This window comes from Corvus moneduloides, chromosome 11 (genome assembly GCF_009650955.1).
Source record: "Corvus moneduloides isolate bCorMon1 chromosome 11, bCorMon1.pri, whole genome shotgun sequence".
In the NCBI taxonomy this organism is placed as follows: domain Eukaryota; kingdom Metazoa; phylum Chordata; class Aves; order Passeriformes; family Corvidae; genus Corvus; species Corvus moneduloides.
In genome coordinates, this window is record NC_045486.1 from 6,714,293 (window position 1) to 6,727,549 (window position 13,257).

Sequence of the window (13,257 nt, forward strand, 5' to 3'; positions counted from 1 at the left end):
TGTGCAGCAACAGCCACACTGCCTCCCCTCAGCTGTGCAGTTTCTGTGCCCTTCAAAATGAAGCCTCAGTCTCTGCTGGAATTCTGCTGCTATTAATACTTCATTTCCCCTAACAGAACTTATTTTTAAAAAACTACATACAGTGTAATGACTCTGATTTTGTAAGCTATCAAAGAACAAGCTTTGCTTTTGATAACCTCTTTTTCAAGAAATGCTATAATTTCTCTTTAAACAGGATTTATTTTTTCCACATATTCTCTTACTGGTTTGGAATCTCAACATGTATTTTAGCTCCGTGGGGAAAAAGCTCTGGCTATCCATCCCTTTACTATTAATCTGTTTTTTCTATTAAGACAGTTGAATCTCTCCTCCCTCAAACTTGTCAGCTATACTGATGAGTCATTAATTGATTTTTTTCCCCTCTTTTTGTTTTTTGGGAACAAGTACAGTAGGCTAAAATCAAGCAAGAAGACTACTGAAAAATTCAATTACCTTCTGGCTTGTTTGGTAATAAATAGTGCAGTATTGTATTCTGCCACTCTTTATTCTTGTTGTAGTGTCTGGAGATTGCCCAGATGTTTCATCCTCTGGGTTTTTTTGCTGAAGAAGGTATTGCCTCCAGGCTGAGCAGTGCTGGCCCTCTGCTCTCCTGCCTCTAGTTAATCTATGTGGCTGTCAGAGCTGTCACAGGAATGGTGAATCACGGCCTCTGCAATCACTTCAGCCCCTGGGGAAGTGCTCAGAGCGAACAGCTGCACAAACCCCCACCCAAGCAAGGTTTCTCCTGGATGAGGATTTTACAAATCAACTTTGAAATAATCACAAAGCCTGACTGACAGGGCCACAGTTTTTAAATAACAGAAATTTGTCAAAAACAAATTGGTTGTCTTTCAAACAGACACCCTAGTTGAGTTTTTTTTTTTCTTCTTCTCTTTCCTTTGCTGACTTTCGTATTTCCAAACAACTGGATCCGTTTTCTTCTAAACAAACTTGAATTACAAAGGAATGTTGTTCTGCTATACTTAATAGATTTGCACATTTTTCCCTTTCTTCTTTCGTCTTTCCCAGTATAACATGTAATCCTTTGCACCTGCAAAAGCTCCACAGACTGCTGTCTGCCAAGAATCCACCACGTGACCCTGCTTCCATGACCAGAGATCCTGTGTTTAAAGAGAAAGGAAAATAAAAAGTTATTAAATGCTTGAATCTATCTGATCCCCATGTGAGTTAACTCTGAGGATGGGAACTTAAGAGAAAAGCTATTTTTGTGGCATTTTTGAGTGATGTAATAAGTGATTTTTCCCAAGGAACTTGTGTATTTGAACAAGCAGATGGAGTGAGAAAGACGTCTGGAACTGAGGAGGGCTTGAAGCAAATTGCTTTCAGGGAATTCATATGTATGTATTTAAGCCTGTGGCCATGCAACTTTGCAAATATTTTGTGAATTTATTTTCTTTTTGGCAGATAAAACAGCACAAAGCAAAACACTGAGCAGGAGAGTGGCATGCAAGAACCAGTATCAGCTCAGCCTCGATGTACCCAAGGCTCCCATTTAAAATGAACAGCTTCCACTACCACCAGATACAAGTCCTGTTTGCTCCCCTACATTTCTTAAACCAACCCTTCCCCTCACACTGCCCAAAAACCCCCATCATTAAGAAATTACTCTTCTCACTCCCATTATATCCCAAAGCAGGTGTGTCTCTGTTTTTCACTTGGCGTCATTAGGGACCACACACCCTCCTCTCCATGGCTCCCACACACCCTGCTCCCATCCATTAACTCACAGCAGCGTTTAAACACACACATTTAAAGCCCCAACTAAACAGTGCCTTCCAAAAACACCTCTCAAGTCACGTCACACTATTTGATGAGCCTGGTCAGTACCAGCAGCAAAGACCAGTCTGCTGGGAGGGGTTTACCGTGGCAGCTACAGTCACTGTGTTCTCTCCTCCTTCACCCTGCTCCATCACCCCTTTCCCATCTCCTGAAACACTTCACACTGGAAGCTGTCTGGAGGAGAGGTTTCTGGTTTATGATGTGAGGATCAGTACTGAGCAAAAAGGGATGGGATCCACGGCCCTTCTGAGGCCCACCACAGAGAAATCAGCAATTTTATTTTATAGCTGTGCCATTCTACTTTTTAAAGACATGTTACTTCTGTACTATAAAATTTTCTTAAAAGCAACTGGATAGCCGTGCTAGGCTGAGATACTGCTCTTGGGCTCCTGGTCTGCAGTGCAGCCACTTCCTGCTAGAGCAGGAGAACCCTTCTCTTGTTTGCTGACTCTTCATTTAACATGCTGTCCTTGTGACTCGCTTCTTCCAACTTGGCTGGTGGTTATATTTCAGTTGAATGTTTTAAAAATCAAACTGTTCAAGCAACAATGGCCAGCCACAATGTTGTTTGGTACCCTGCCACAGCTAAATAGCTGCAGCTCTGCTGTACGAAAGCACTGAAGGGGTTCCAGCCTCTTTAATGCTAGCCATTCTTTTCCTGGTGTTTTCGGTATGGGCTGCTATTCTGCCGTCACCCACAGCAGAAACTGATTTTCATCTCATAAATAAATAAATAGAGATTCATAATTCTTCAAAACCATAATATGCTTTTCTGGAATAACTTACAGTCTTTGGACACACAGTTCTCTTGCAACTCAGTCCTGATGGAAGAAGGACACACACTCTCTTAGACAAACTACCTTCCAGAGTATCTGGGTGTTGTCAAAGCATAAATCCCACTTTCAGCACCCATTTGCAAAACACTTCAGGTGCTTAAGAAACCTTGAATTGAAAGTCAGGGTTCAGAAACTGAGCTGCTGGAGCCACAGCTTTCTTTTGATAAAAACAGAATTACTGTATTTTTTAATTAAACATTCTCCAAACATCTGTACATCTACAGCTAAACCCGCGAACCCAGAACAGTTACTGCTGCCATGTAAAAATGCACTGTGGAAGAGCTGTTGAAGGACTAAGAGGAAAACCAGCCCATTAATTCAGACGTTCATGGCTTTGCCAGAAGCCCAGCATATTCTCAGTCATGATGGGGTTTTACGTTAATGTCATTGTCCAAAGAAGAGGGAAAAGGTCATTCTGATTTCTTGGCATGTAGCTCTAAAATCTAGTTTCTGATAAAGCCTGGCTTCCTAGTGCAGCTCTGCACAAAGAGCCTCTGCCAAGCAAGGCAAACGGTGATGAATTCCCATCCATTATGCCTGCAAATTGACAACAGGTATTTGCAACAGTCATGCAATATGGAAAATGGTTTAAAAGGGTGGAGCCAGCAACAGTTCAATTGAATTAGGGAAAAGGAGAATTGAGGCTGGAGAACAGGAAGCAAATTCCCCAACAGTGAGGTCTACTGAAGCGCAGAGCCAGCCTCCCCAGGGAGGAGAGGAAAGCCCTCTCCTTTGAGTCATTTAAAAATAGATTGGAGAAGGCACTCAAGACTGTACTGTGGGGAATAATCCTGCGCTGGCAAGGGCAAGATGAGATGACTTCATGTGTTTCTTTCCATCTCCAATTTCGGTGATTCACCCAGAGCTCCAAACCTGAACATGCAGAAGAGCAAGAGGGAAGCACGGCATGAGGACATGATCCTGGAGGAAGTCAAGAGGAACAAGTGTCACAGGGCCAAGAGGACCAGCAGGACTCCGGTCCAAATTCTTTCTAACCACACGATGCTGTGGGCCAGGATGATGTGCTGGAGGTAACACACGTTTTCTCTCATAGCCCGTGGACCAACTAATTGACAGGGCTTTGTGGTAAGTCAGGCCTGTAAGTTGTTCAAAAACACTCACCCTTTGAGTGGGTTTAAATACCATTAAAACAGGGCAATGCACAGAAGCTGTTAGAGGTTTTTAGATTACTATAAAACCAGGGCCTTGTTCCTGGAAAGAAACATAGGATCCATATACAGATCTCCCCAAAACACTGACTTTAAACAAAATTGCTGGTTACTGCAGTGATACAGTGCTTAGAGCACACTCTGCCATCCTAGATGCTGCACAGAAGCAGAAGAGCCTTCCACTTGAGAGGATAATAGCAAGAGCTCAGGTCAGGCAGAGCTCAGAGCCCAAGGGGGGCAGCTCAGAGGCTCCAAAAAAGGGCAGAAGTGCCCATGTAATGCCTGCAGAAGCCCCAACGACACTGCTCTCTCTCCACATGCTCCTGCAACATAAAACACAATCCAGGAATTATGAGCAACACGACTGCAGCAGTTGGCTCAGCTTGGGTTCCCCACCACCATCACCAAAAAGCCTTCTACCTGCTCACACTGTGCTCCTGCTGCAGAAGGCTGCAGAGGATAACCTGACTTTTCCAGGGCAATACCCATTCTCACTAGCATTCGCAGCCTAGGAAAGCAAAATGACAAGGAGCACATTACATGAAAGCGGCCGCCATGCCAAGCCTGTGTCATGTGTATTCTATTAAGCGGAAGGCTGAATAGAAGACTTTGTTTTCTACTTCAAAGGACCCCATCCCAATCTCTCTCTCTCTCTTCCCTTATGAATAACAAATTGGAAATAAATCTTCTGGCTGAAGCGCATGGAAACTCATACAGTTGGGGCCCTCTGCAGCTTCCCAGCTCAATCACATGTTAATTTTTTTTGTAAACACTTTTCTGTGATATATATGTAAATCTCGCTGTGCATTGCTACACCATGTAAAGCAATACAGCGGGTGTGGCCTCAGGGGATGGGACACAGCGGGAAGCCTGACTGCATATTTCCAATTATTCACAGGGATAATGTTCACAGAGAAGGGTCAAGTTTTATTCGTGGGCAGAACCCTATTTTTCTTCCTAGCGATCCCATTTCTTACTGCTCCATAGGCCAGTGTCCCCTAATTCTCACCACAAACATTATTTAGCTCTTTTGATACTGAGAAAAAAAGGACACCCTATTTTTTTGAGCAGAGGGAGCATTGGAAAAGTCACTCTCAGGATATACCAAAGGCCATTCAATCTAAAAACAAAAAACGAAAATACTACTTTTTTCCTTTTGTCCATGTTTGTGGGCAGCAAATACATCCCCCTGCTTTTAAATACTGCGGGTAAGTATTTGGTGCCCACAAACGTGGACTCCTCAGAGTGCTGAGGACACCTGGCCTCCAGATGGCCAATAACCTTTGACCAGTGCACACAACTCTTACCTGTGCATGCCTGTCACCTTTGCCACGCATTTGTAGTAAAAGTTTGTGGCAAAAATCAGCTGTCAGCTTTGTGTTCTCAACGCAGCCAGGTCATGGTCTATATTCAGGACATCTAAGCTTTGGTAATCCAGGAAAATGCAATACTCACACTTCTCTCAAACCTGATGACCAGCCCAACACCGCCAACGCTGCAGGAAGCATCACAGAGAATGAGACATCTCTGCCATGGCCTTGCTATTCTTCAAGCCAGAACTCGTGGCATACACTATACTTGAGGCCTGCAGCTGAATAAATATTACAATTCACTCCAATGATAAGTATCTATAGTATCTCTATGTACCCCTCTGTTCACAACAGTGTTCAACTTCATGATAACGGGGGAGAAAAAAATCAGTACAAATTAATCACATGGATCTGTGTGCATGTGCGGTCCTGCAGACTGAGGAAAGAAAAGCAATTTTCATGTTTGCCTTTCCTACTAGGGATTTTACTCACAACGTGGCATTCTGCATGGCTGACCCTTACAGATGCATGGCACATTAGCTACAGGAGAAGCAAAAAATTCACAAGTTGATTGCAGTTTCTATACATAAAGTCAACACGGAACAAAGAACCAAAAGTCCTCCTCAGTGGATTTTTATGTGCATATGTGCAGCATATGGGCAAGTACATGTGTATATTATCTTGCAGGAAACATGCAAGCCCAAACATGGGAAAAATTCAATGATCTAAGTTCACTGTTGACATAAATGCTGAGACTCCATTTGCACTAATGGAGTTGTGCTCACTTACGCCAGTACTGAATTCAGTCCTAGAATTAAACCCACCCAAATCCTAGATAAATTGAAAGAGAACAAAAGTTGGCCTATATGCAAGAGCGTATTTTTCATGTTAAAAGCATTTCATTCCCTTTTTCTGCCCATATAATACTGCATTGATGTCTGTGACCCATTTGGATGTAAATCAAAATGGATGTGCTAAAAGCCTGGTTAAAAGGAAATGTTCTTCGAAACAGCGTTCCCATGGCAAGGCAGAACAGCTACACCCAGTTTCCGTGGCACAAAGGGACATACAGGGAGGGAAAAAGCACTTCTAAAAAATCACTTCAAAGCCAGCAGGGTTTTCCTTGAGTACCTGCACTGCTACTGCCTAATAGATCTGTGCTTCATAGGTGTGTGTGAATAAATTACATGGAAGGATTACATAAATCTGCTAAGATTCTTCAGCAAATAACAAGTGTCCAAATAAACTCTTTGATATTCAAACATCCCCAGATGTCATTGGCAAGCTCAGCAACTTCTAGAGAACCTCTTGTGGCCTGGGCATGACCAAGAGCATCACAATCTGGCTCTGTATCTATGGACTGTGTAAGCCTGCTTTCCTCTGGTCTGTTTAAATGCTGCATTGATGATCCAAGGCCATCTGACTTTTCCCAAACGTGCCTGCAGTGCTGTGAGCAAGGGTTGCATTTGTTTCTCTCCCTTTGGTGCAGATGGTGTGCAGCATTCCTTGGGCTGTGCCCCAGGACAGCGTGAATGACACTTATTGTGGCAGCAATAAAGCCAGGGCTGTTTGCTCAACAGCTGTTGGGTGCATTGTTCCTTTGTGAGAAAAATGCAGCCGCTCTGCTCATGGCATGGACACGTTACATCCCGCCCCCAAACGCCCCGTGCAAAGCTGTTTTCCTGATTCAGCACCTAAGCAAATGGCAGACAGTGTTATTTAACCATTAGGACTTAATCCCAAAATCAGCCCAACTGTTACTCAAAGAGGGAGCGAGGCATGGTAGAACACTTACTACACTGCCTGCAAGGAAATGGCTTTAAAGCTGGGCCTGGGTTTCATTTACTCTTGACTTACATGCAGCTGAGCACAGAGGAAAGAAATACTAGACTTCTCCAGGAAAAAAGGAAAACAGTCACCTACCTGTAGAGCAGGGAAAGAGCCATTCAAGGCCTAGTTTGGCTGCATGCCTCTATTTTCTACTTGCCCTGTTAAGCAGCAACAGATCTGACTGTAAATTTTAGGAGGGAAATAGCATGTGGTTTATTGATTCAATGGTGGAGTTATAAACACATATTATTGCTGAGAACCCCACCTGCCTGGGCAGAAGTATTCTGTAAACTTTTCCTTCTTATTAACTTTAAAAATCAGGTGCAATGAACTTCAACCAAGGTTGGAGTCTTCACTCTCCACAGAAAGCCATCAAGCAGTCTTTGCACAGCAAGTTTCAAGATATATCTCAAAATCTATCTTCACTGATGACCAAGAGCAAGGCTGAGCTGACCCTAAAATCAGTTCACACCCTATACTGCCTATACCAGCCCCCAGAAGTTGAGCTCTCTGGAGGGGGGAACCAAGAGAACCAAGCAAATGAGCACATGTGCTATTGTCCTCTAGATCTATAGTTCAGTGCACCAGCACATGCCCCTCAACACAAGTGCCTTGTGCCTATGGTTACAGCTGCACCTGAACAGAAAACAAAGGACTTAAGTCCAACCCCAAACCTGCTCTCTATTGTGTGGGCAGAAACTAGCTTAGAACCAACCCATGGAACTCCTGTTCTGACCCAGCCAATTCTCTGATCCTGCTCAGCCTCACAGGGGAATGGCTGGACTCTCCCCATTCTCTTTTTGTATAACACCTGTTATACTGTGAGACCTACAGGTTTGAGAAAATTATTTTATTGCTAAAACCAGTGATAAAAAATTGTGGGCTCACTAGATCTGCAGGAAGTCTAAGAGTTCTAAATTTTGCTCAGCACTGAGACAAAGAGGGAAATCCTGGTCCCACTGAGTGCCAGAAGGGTCAGACATCACCTTGAGCATGGTCAGTTGAAGATTTTTATCTTTCTTTGAAGCTCCTGGGCCAGTGGAGCAGCACAGTCTGTGCCAGCCCTCCCAGGGAGGTTGGGTTTGTAGGGGCAGGGCTGGCTGACCCTGATGTTCCGTAGTCTTAGCAATGTCCAAGTGTCTGATCTTAAAGAGTCAGACCTGTCTAATGAAAAAGACAAAAGGTTCCCAGGACAGTAGGTTTGTTTTCCTCAAAAAAATCCACCAACTAAATAAACAAAAACCTCCTTGTTTTTAAGTCAACTCATTTGAGGCCTATGTCCTCCTGTCCCGCCTGCTCCTTCCCTCCTCGCTGCCTACCAAAGCCTTTTCTCCAGACATACAATACATTTGGTCTATAAAGAGACCATTCTCCCTGTACAGCTGCATTTGAGTAATTCTCAGAGGCTCTGAAGTGCAGCCAACATGCAGAAATATAAAACCCAAGAGGACTGAGTCTTGTTTCACCTGAGAAGGGTTTATCTTACACACAGCACTGTTCTCCACGGCATCTGACCATTTCCACTGAGTCTTAAGAAACAGGCATTTTTGACAAAATGTTTCTGGACTCAAACCTACCAGAGGATCTTGATTTTCTGTAGGGTTTTAAAATGCTATTTTACTGAAAAAAACCCCACCTGATGCCCTGTATTTCTGTAATGCCCCCCCCTCCCAGCAGAAATGAAAGTTGTCTTTTTTCTCAGTTCTAAAAGAAAAGAATTATGGATTAAAACATGAAACTTATGATAAATCACTTATGTGCTGCTGGTAGGAACTCGGATATGATGATTACAAGCACTGAATAAAATGTCTGAACAGAAGAGAATGAAAGTTAAGACAGCAGGCATGGGCTCCACGAGGCCACAGTCATCTGAGCAGAGACTGCACAGCCCTGGCAGCAGGGTGAAAGCAGGAGCTGCACCAGGCTCCGTGTAACCCACAACAATTCCATGCCAAATACACAGCCCACAATGTGAAATTCCCACAGTGGAGAACACACATATAGTATTTCCAAAGCAAGTTACTGAGGCACCCTGGAAATTCCATGGCAGCAAACAAGGGGACTGGATCTTACAACATTAATTCCAAAACCTGAACTAATATGGAAGGCTCTGTGCTTGGCTGGTATTTGGGAAGCACACTACATCTATGCTCTGTTGCCTTTCTTCAGGGCCACCTGGTTTTGAGATGGGATCAGAAGCATTAACCCCACACAAAAGAATGTAAACTTGATGAAACTGTCACAGTAATATTCAATCACGGTGCTCTTCTGAGGGTTGGTGTAGCACAAAGTGAATAAAATTTGTAACACGTTCCCTTCTTTCCCTGAACTCTGAGAAGAATTCAAATTTGTTTTACCTGCAAGACTTGGACTAAAGAGACAGAAAAGAGCTATACTACCCCACCCTGGTTGGAATTACAAGGTCCTGAAATCTGATACACCATAGCACAGTTTCCTTCTCTCTTTTGGTTTATAGCAATAATCTGTGCCTCAAACAAAATTTTTAAAAATTGAGAAAAATGGAGAACTGAGAAGAGAAAGGACATTAAGCACACCTTATAGCAGTGGATGCTACCTAAATATTTTTTTAAAAAGACTTTATTTTTAATTAAAAGCACCATAATTACTTTACTGTTGTTTCTTGAGCCATTGTGAACTAAGAAAGGAGTCTATTACCTGTTCCTAAATTGTGTATTCACCTGGGTCACTATCAGTAAGACTTGTACTTGAAGCAGTATCTGTTTCTTGCTAATTACTGCAATCCTCCCTTTGCCAGCACCCACAGCCAACGTAACCTTATAGTTCAGTAATCTATACAATGCTCCCTCTTCTTTTAATATGGTTTAGTGCATGGCATGCAAGTTTGCTCTCACAGGAAACAGCTGGTGCACATTCACAGACAGGAGAAAACTGTGCATGTAAACTCTGTGACTAACGCATAAGGAATAACCAGAGCAGCTCGGAGTAAAGCACATAGAGAAAATGGGATATAGAAACACACAATTTGCTACCTATGACAAGCCTTTATTAGGCTTCTTTAAGCTTAACACCCTGCTGCTGGCTGCAGTCAGCCATATCTGAAGGAAAAGGAAACTCCTTCTTCCATGTGCCTCTCTAACTGTCCTTTCACAGTGGAAAGATTTTCCTCATTTTTATGGTGATTAGCTTGTTCAGGGAATCATAAGACTGAGTCTATCTTCCATCAGCTTATGTAACTTCGTACTAATGGTTTTAAAAATGACACAGCCACAGCACTTGTTCTGTTCTCCTCAGTGAGATGGCCCACACACATCAGACACAACTGCTCCCACAGTTACTTTCTCAAGTAATCCAATTAATACAGTGCAGAATAGTCCCTCAGGCATCATCTCAATAACTCTTTTCTGTTCAGGCTTCGTGCCATTTTTCTCTTGTCCTTTGCATTTCTATTTCTGTGTAATTACTGTCTGTTCATGCTCCCTTCATGCACCCGTGAGGAGCCCTACATCCTCAACCACACTCCCAGTGATGCTATTGGCCACATCCATCCTCTTGATGGGACCATAATGATTTTTGTCCTTTGTTGTACTGTCAGGGCAATTTTTTAAGAGCTTCACTCAGATAAACAAAATGTATTCTGCTTTCACTGCCTGGCTTTGATATGACAAACCCTAAGCTCTCTCTCCCTGTGCTGAGCCAAAGTGACTGAGTATGCCAGACTGATTTTTGCAGTTCTCTACTCTTGACTCCACATCAGAAGAATATAATGCAACAGGTTTGTGGAACAAACTGACACAAGTTTTGTTTCTCTTCGGATCTGCACTGACCTCTTTAGATTAAACATGATGCCTCATTCTGAGTGACTCACTCCTGCAGTTAGCTAAATTCAAACTGTCTTCTTTAAAGCCTGTAATGCAAACAATACATTTTACTGTCACAGCTACGTGGACATTAGTTAAAACAACTTTACATTCTGAAAACAGCTACACAATGTTTCTGGTTTATGTGGTTTTGGCACGAACACTGCACTTTTTCCCTTTAAGCACTGCCACCTCTTGCTCCCAAACACGGCTGCTGCACTAACCATTAGCAGGTTGGGCCAGTACCACTGCTGAAGAGTTTACAGAAAGCCATTCCTGGACACTGGCAGGGAAACAGATTCCTAATAAGGCAGCCCAAGCTCCCCTGTGCAGTGGGATGACACCCAGACCCCACAGCAGGCTGAGCTCATGAAGTACCTACAGAATCCTCCAAGAACACAGCTCAGTTCTGCAAAAGCTCTTGATGATTTTCCTTCTCCTCCTGCCTGTGGACTCACCTTTATTTCGAACTCCCTGAAGCCTCTACATGCAAACATTCACACTGTGGACTTGTCCCCCCCAAACAGCCCCAGATACAGACACACAGCAAGAGGACAAACTGTTGTCCCAATTCAACATACAAGGACCCAGTTTGGGTCTCCATGACGAGCTTGCTCAGAAGTCCAGCACTCCTACCAAGAAGAAAGTTTCTCTCTCCAGCTCCTCTTTTATAAAGATATTTTGCTACAGTGCTTTTAATGATCTGCAATAATTCTTTGTGCTTCCACCCTATGACCTTCAAGCACTTGAAAAACCCTTCCTTTCATCTTTTGCAGTGAGTTCAAAGAAACAGAGAGGGATGGAGAAATTACATGTCTTCAAATCCAACTGTCCACTCAAAAATCTGGATCGTGACTCTGACCATGGTAAACAGAGCAACCAGCTGCTGGTGGGAGAACAGCATATCATTCCAAACAACTGCACTGTTAAAACATCATCTATTGACACCTTCTTTAAATGATTTTAAAATAAAGTACATGCAGCCAATCAAAATAGCTTTTCAGTGATGTTCACAAAACCCAGGCTGAAACAGTTTTCTCATTCGCAATTTCCTTTTACCATGAAGACCAAAACACTAAAAAAAGTTAAAATAAATAAAAAAAAGAAATCACACAACACAAGGTGGTTCCCACTCTTTTTAAGCAGTAAAAAAAGTTCGAGCCGAAGATAAGATTTCTGGCAAGCTGTGAGTAAAATCTAGCCTGCATGCCACAGATCAGTGGTTAGATATTCCTGCTGTTTTTCAGATATTCAGGCAAATGATCTTCACATGCACAGGTAGGCTGGCACATAATTACTGATTCTTGGACACACCCATAATCAAAATAATCGAGTTAGATAAGTTACCATGGAAAACCTTTGCAAAATGTGTAACTTACATTTCCATCACTAAAGAGAACTTACCTTTAAGGACTCCCAGAGGGGAAACTGTACCAGAGAGAAAGGAATCTGGAGAGGTGGGAAAAGAAAAAAAAAACCAACATAATGTTACAAAAGCAAATTGGGTTGGCATGTTCCTCAACTGGCTAAATTAGGAACAGTTATTGTTCCCTCAGTGAACTGCAGCTTATTACACTTACAAATCTTTACGGACACTTTATGTATGCTGCCATTAAATGACTGGTTTCACTAAAGCAGTTTTACTTTGTTTATCACATTCCCTGCTGAGAGGTTAATGTATTGTTACCAGGGTGGCCTAGAAGAGCAATAAGCAGCGTGATCTAGTGCAGGGACATTCTTGGTTTGACAGTCAGCCAAGAAAGCCATAAGGATGGTTCAAGAAACACGTTCCCAAGGCCAGGAACACAGCTTGGCAAAAAAACATCTTCAGCAGTGCAGACCCTCACAGATGCTGAGCTGTTGTGCTGCAACCAGGGCTCTGCAGTTGGGCATCAGCTGCAAAAACGTTCCTGGACATCTCCCGTGATCTCCCATGAACAGGCTCCCTTGAGAATTAAAAGCAGGTTGTGAGGAGCTACCACAACCCAACTAAAACCCCAGGGAGAAGCTTGGTGGTTCTCTTCTTATTGCCTGTAACACGGGGTTATTCTGTCCAGCAACAGCCTGTATCTCTGTCTAGGCTCGTTCCTGCTGCCACCTGTCCCAGGAGTGCCTTTGCATTTCCATGTCCTTCCCAGATTTTGCCCTGATAAAAACCTCAACTCATCAGTCAGTTTTCATTATGAACACACTGAAGCACTTTGCAACAAGAGACATAATTTTCCAAGTTTATGCCTTCTATTATATTTCTTCCTCCACAAAGCTCTCCACTACATTCTTCCTTGTCCTTCACCACTCTGAGAAGCCCTGTCTAATGCCTACCTCTGGTACCAACCCTGCCTTTGCTATCTCCAGGCTGAATATCTGTCTCAAGAGATCTAGGGAAAAGGGTCTCCAGGAAAACACTGGCCTGTCCTAGGATCACACAACAGCT

General features: G+C 43.1%; 1 protein-coding gene across 3 annotated transcripts in view; it reads right to left on the bottom strand.

The window, feature by feature from the left end:
• The window catches only part of SLC25A26 (solute carrier family 25 member 26), an 85,477-nt gene that overhangs the window by 16,068 nt on the left and 56,152 nt on the right, over positions 1 to 13,257 (bottom strand). For 2 of the 3 annotated variants that reach the window (XM_032121344.1, XM_032121342.1), the window contains exons 6-7: positions 12,228 to 12,272; positions 1,091 to 1,160 (exon numbers count right to left, since the gene is read on the bottom strand). In XM_032121344.1, coding sequence (XP_031977235.1) covers positions 1,091 to 1,160; positions 12,228 to 12,272 — 115 coding nt within the window. The remainder of the gene's footprint in view (positions 1 to 1,090; positions 1,161 to 12,227; positions 12,273 to 13,257) is intronic. The other variant, XM_032121343.1, reaches the window with a different exon arrangement.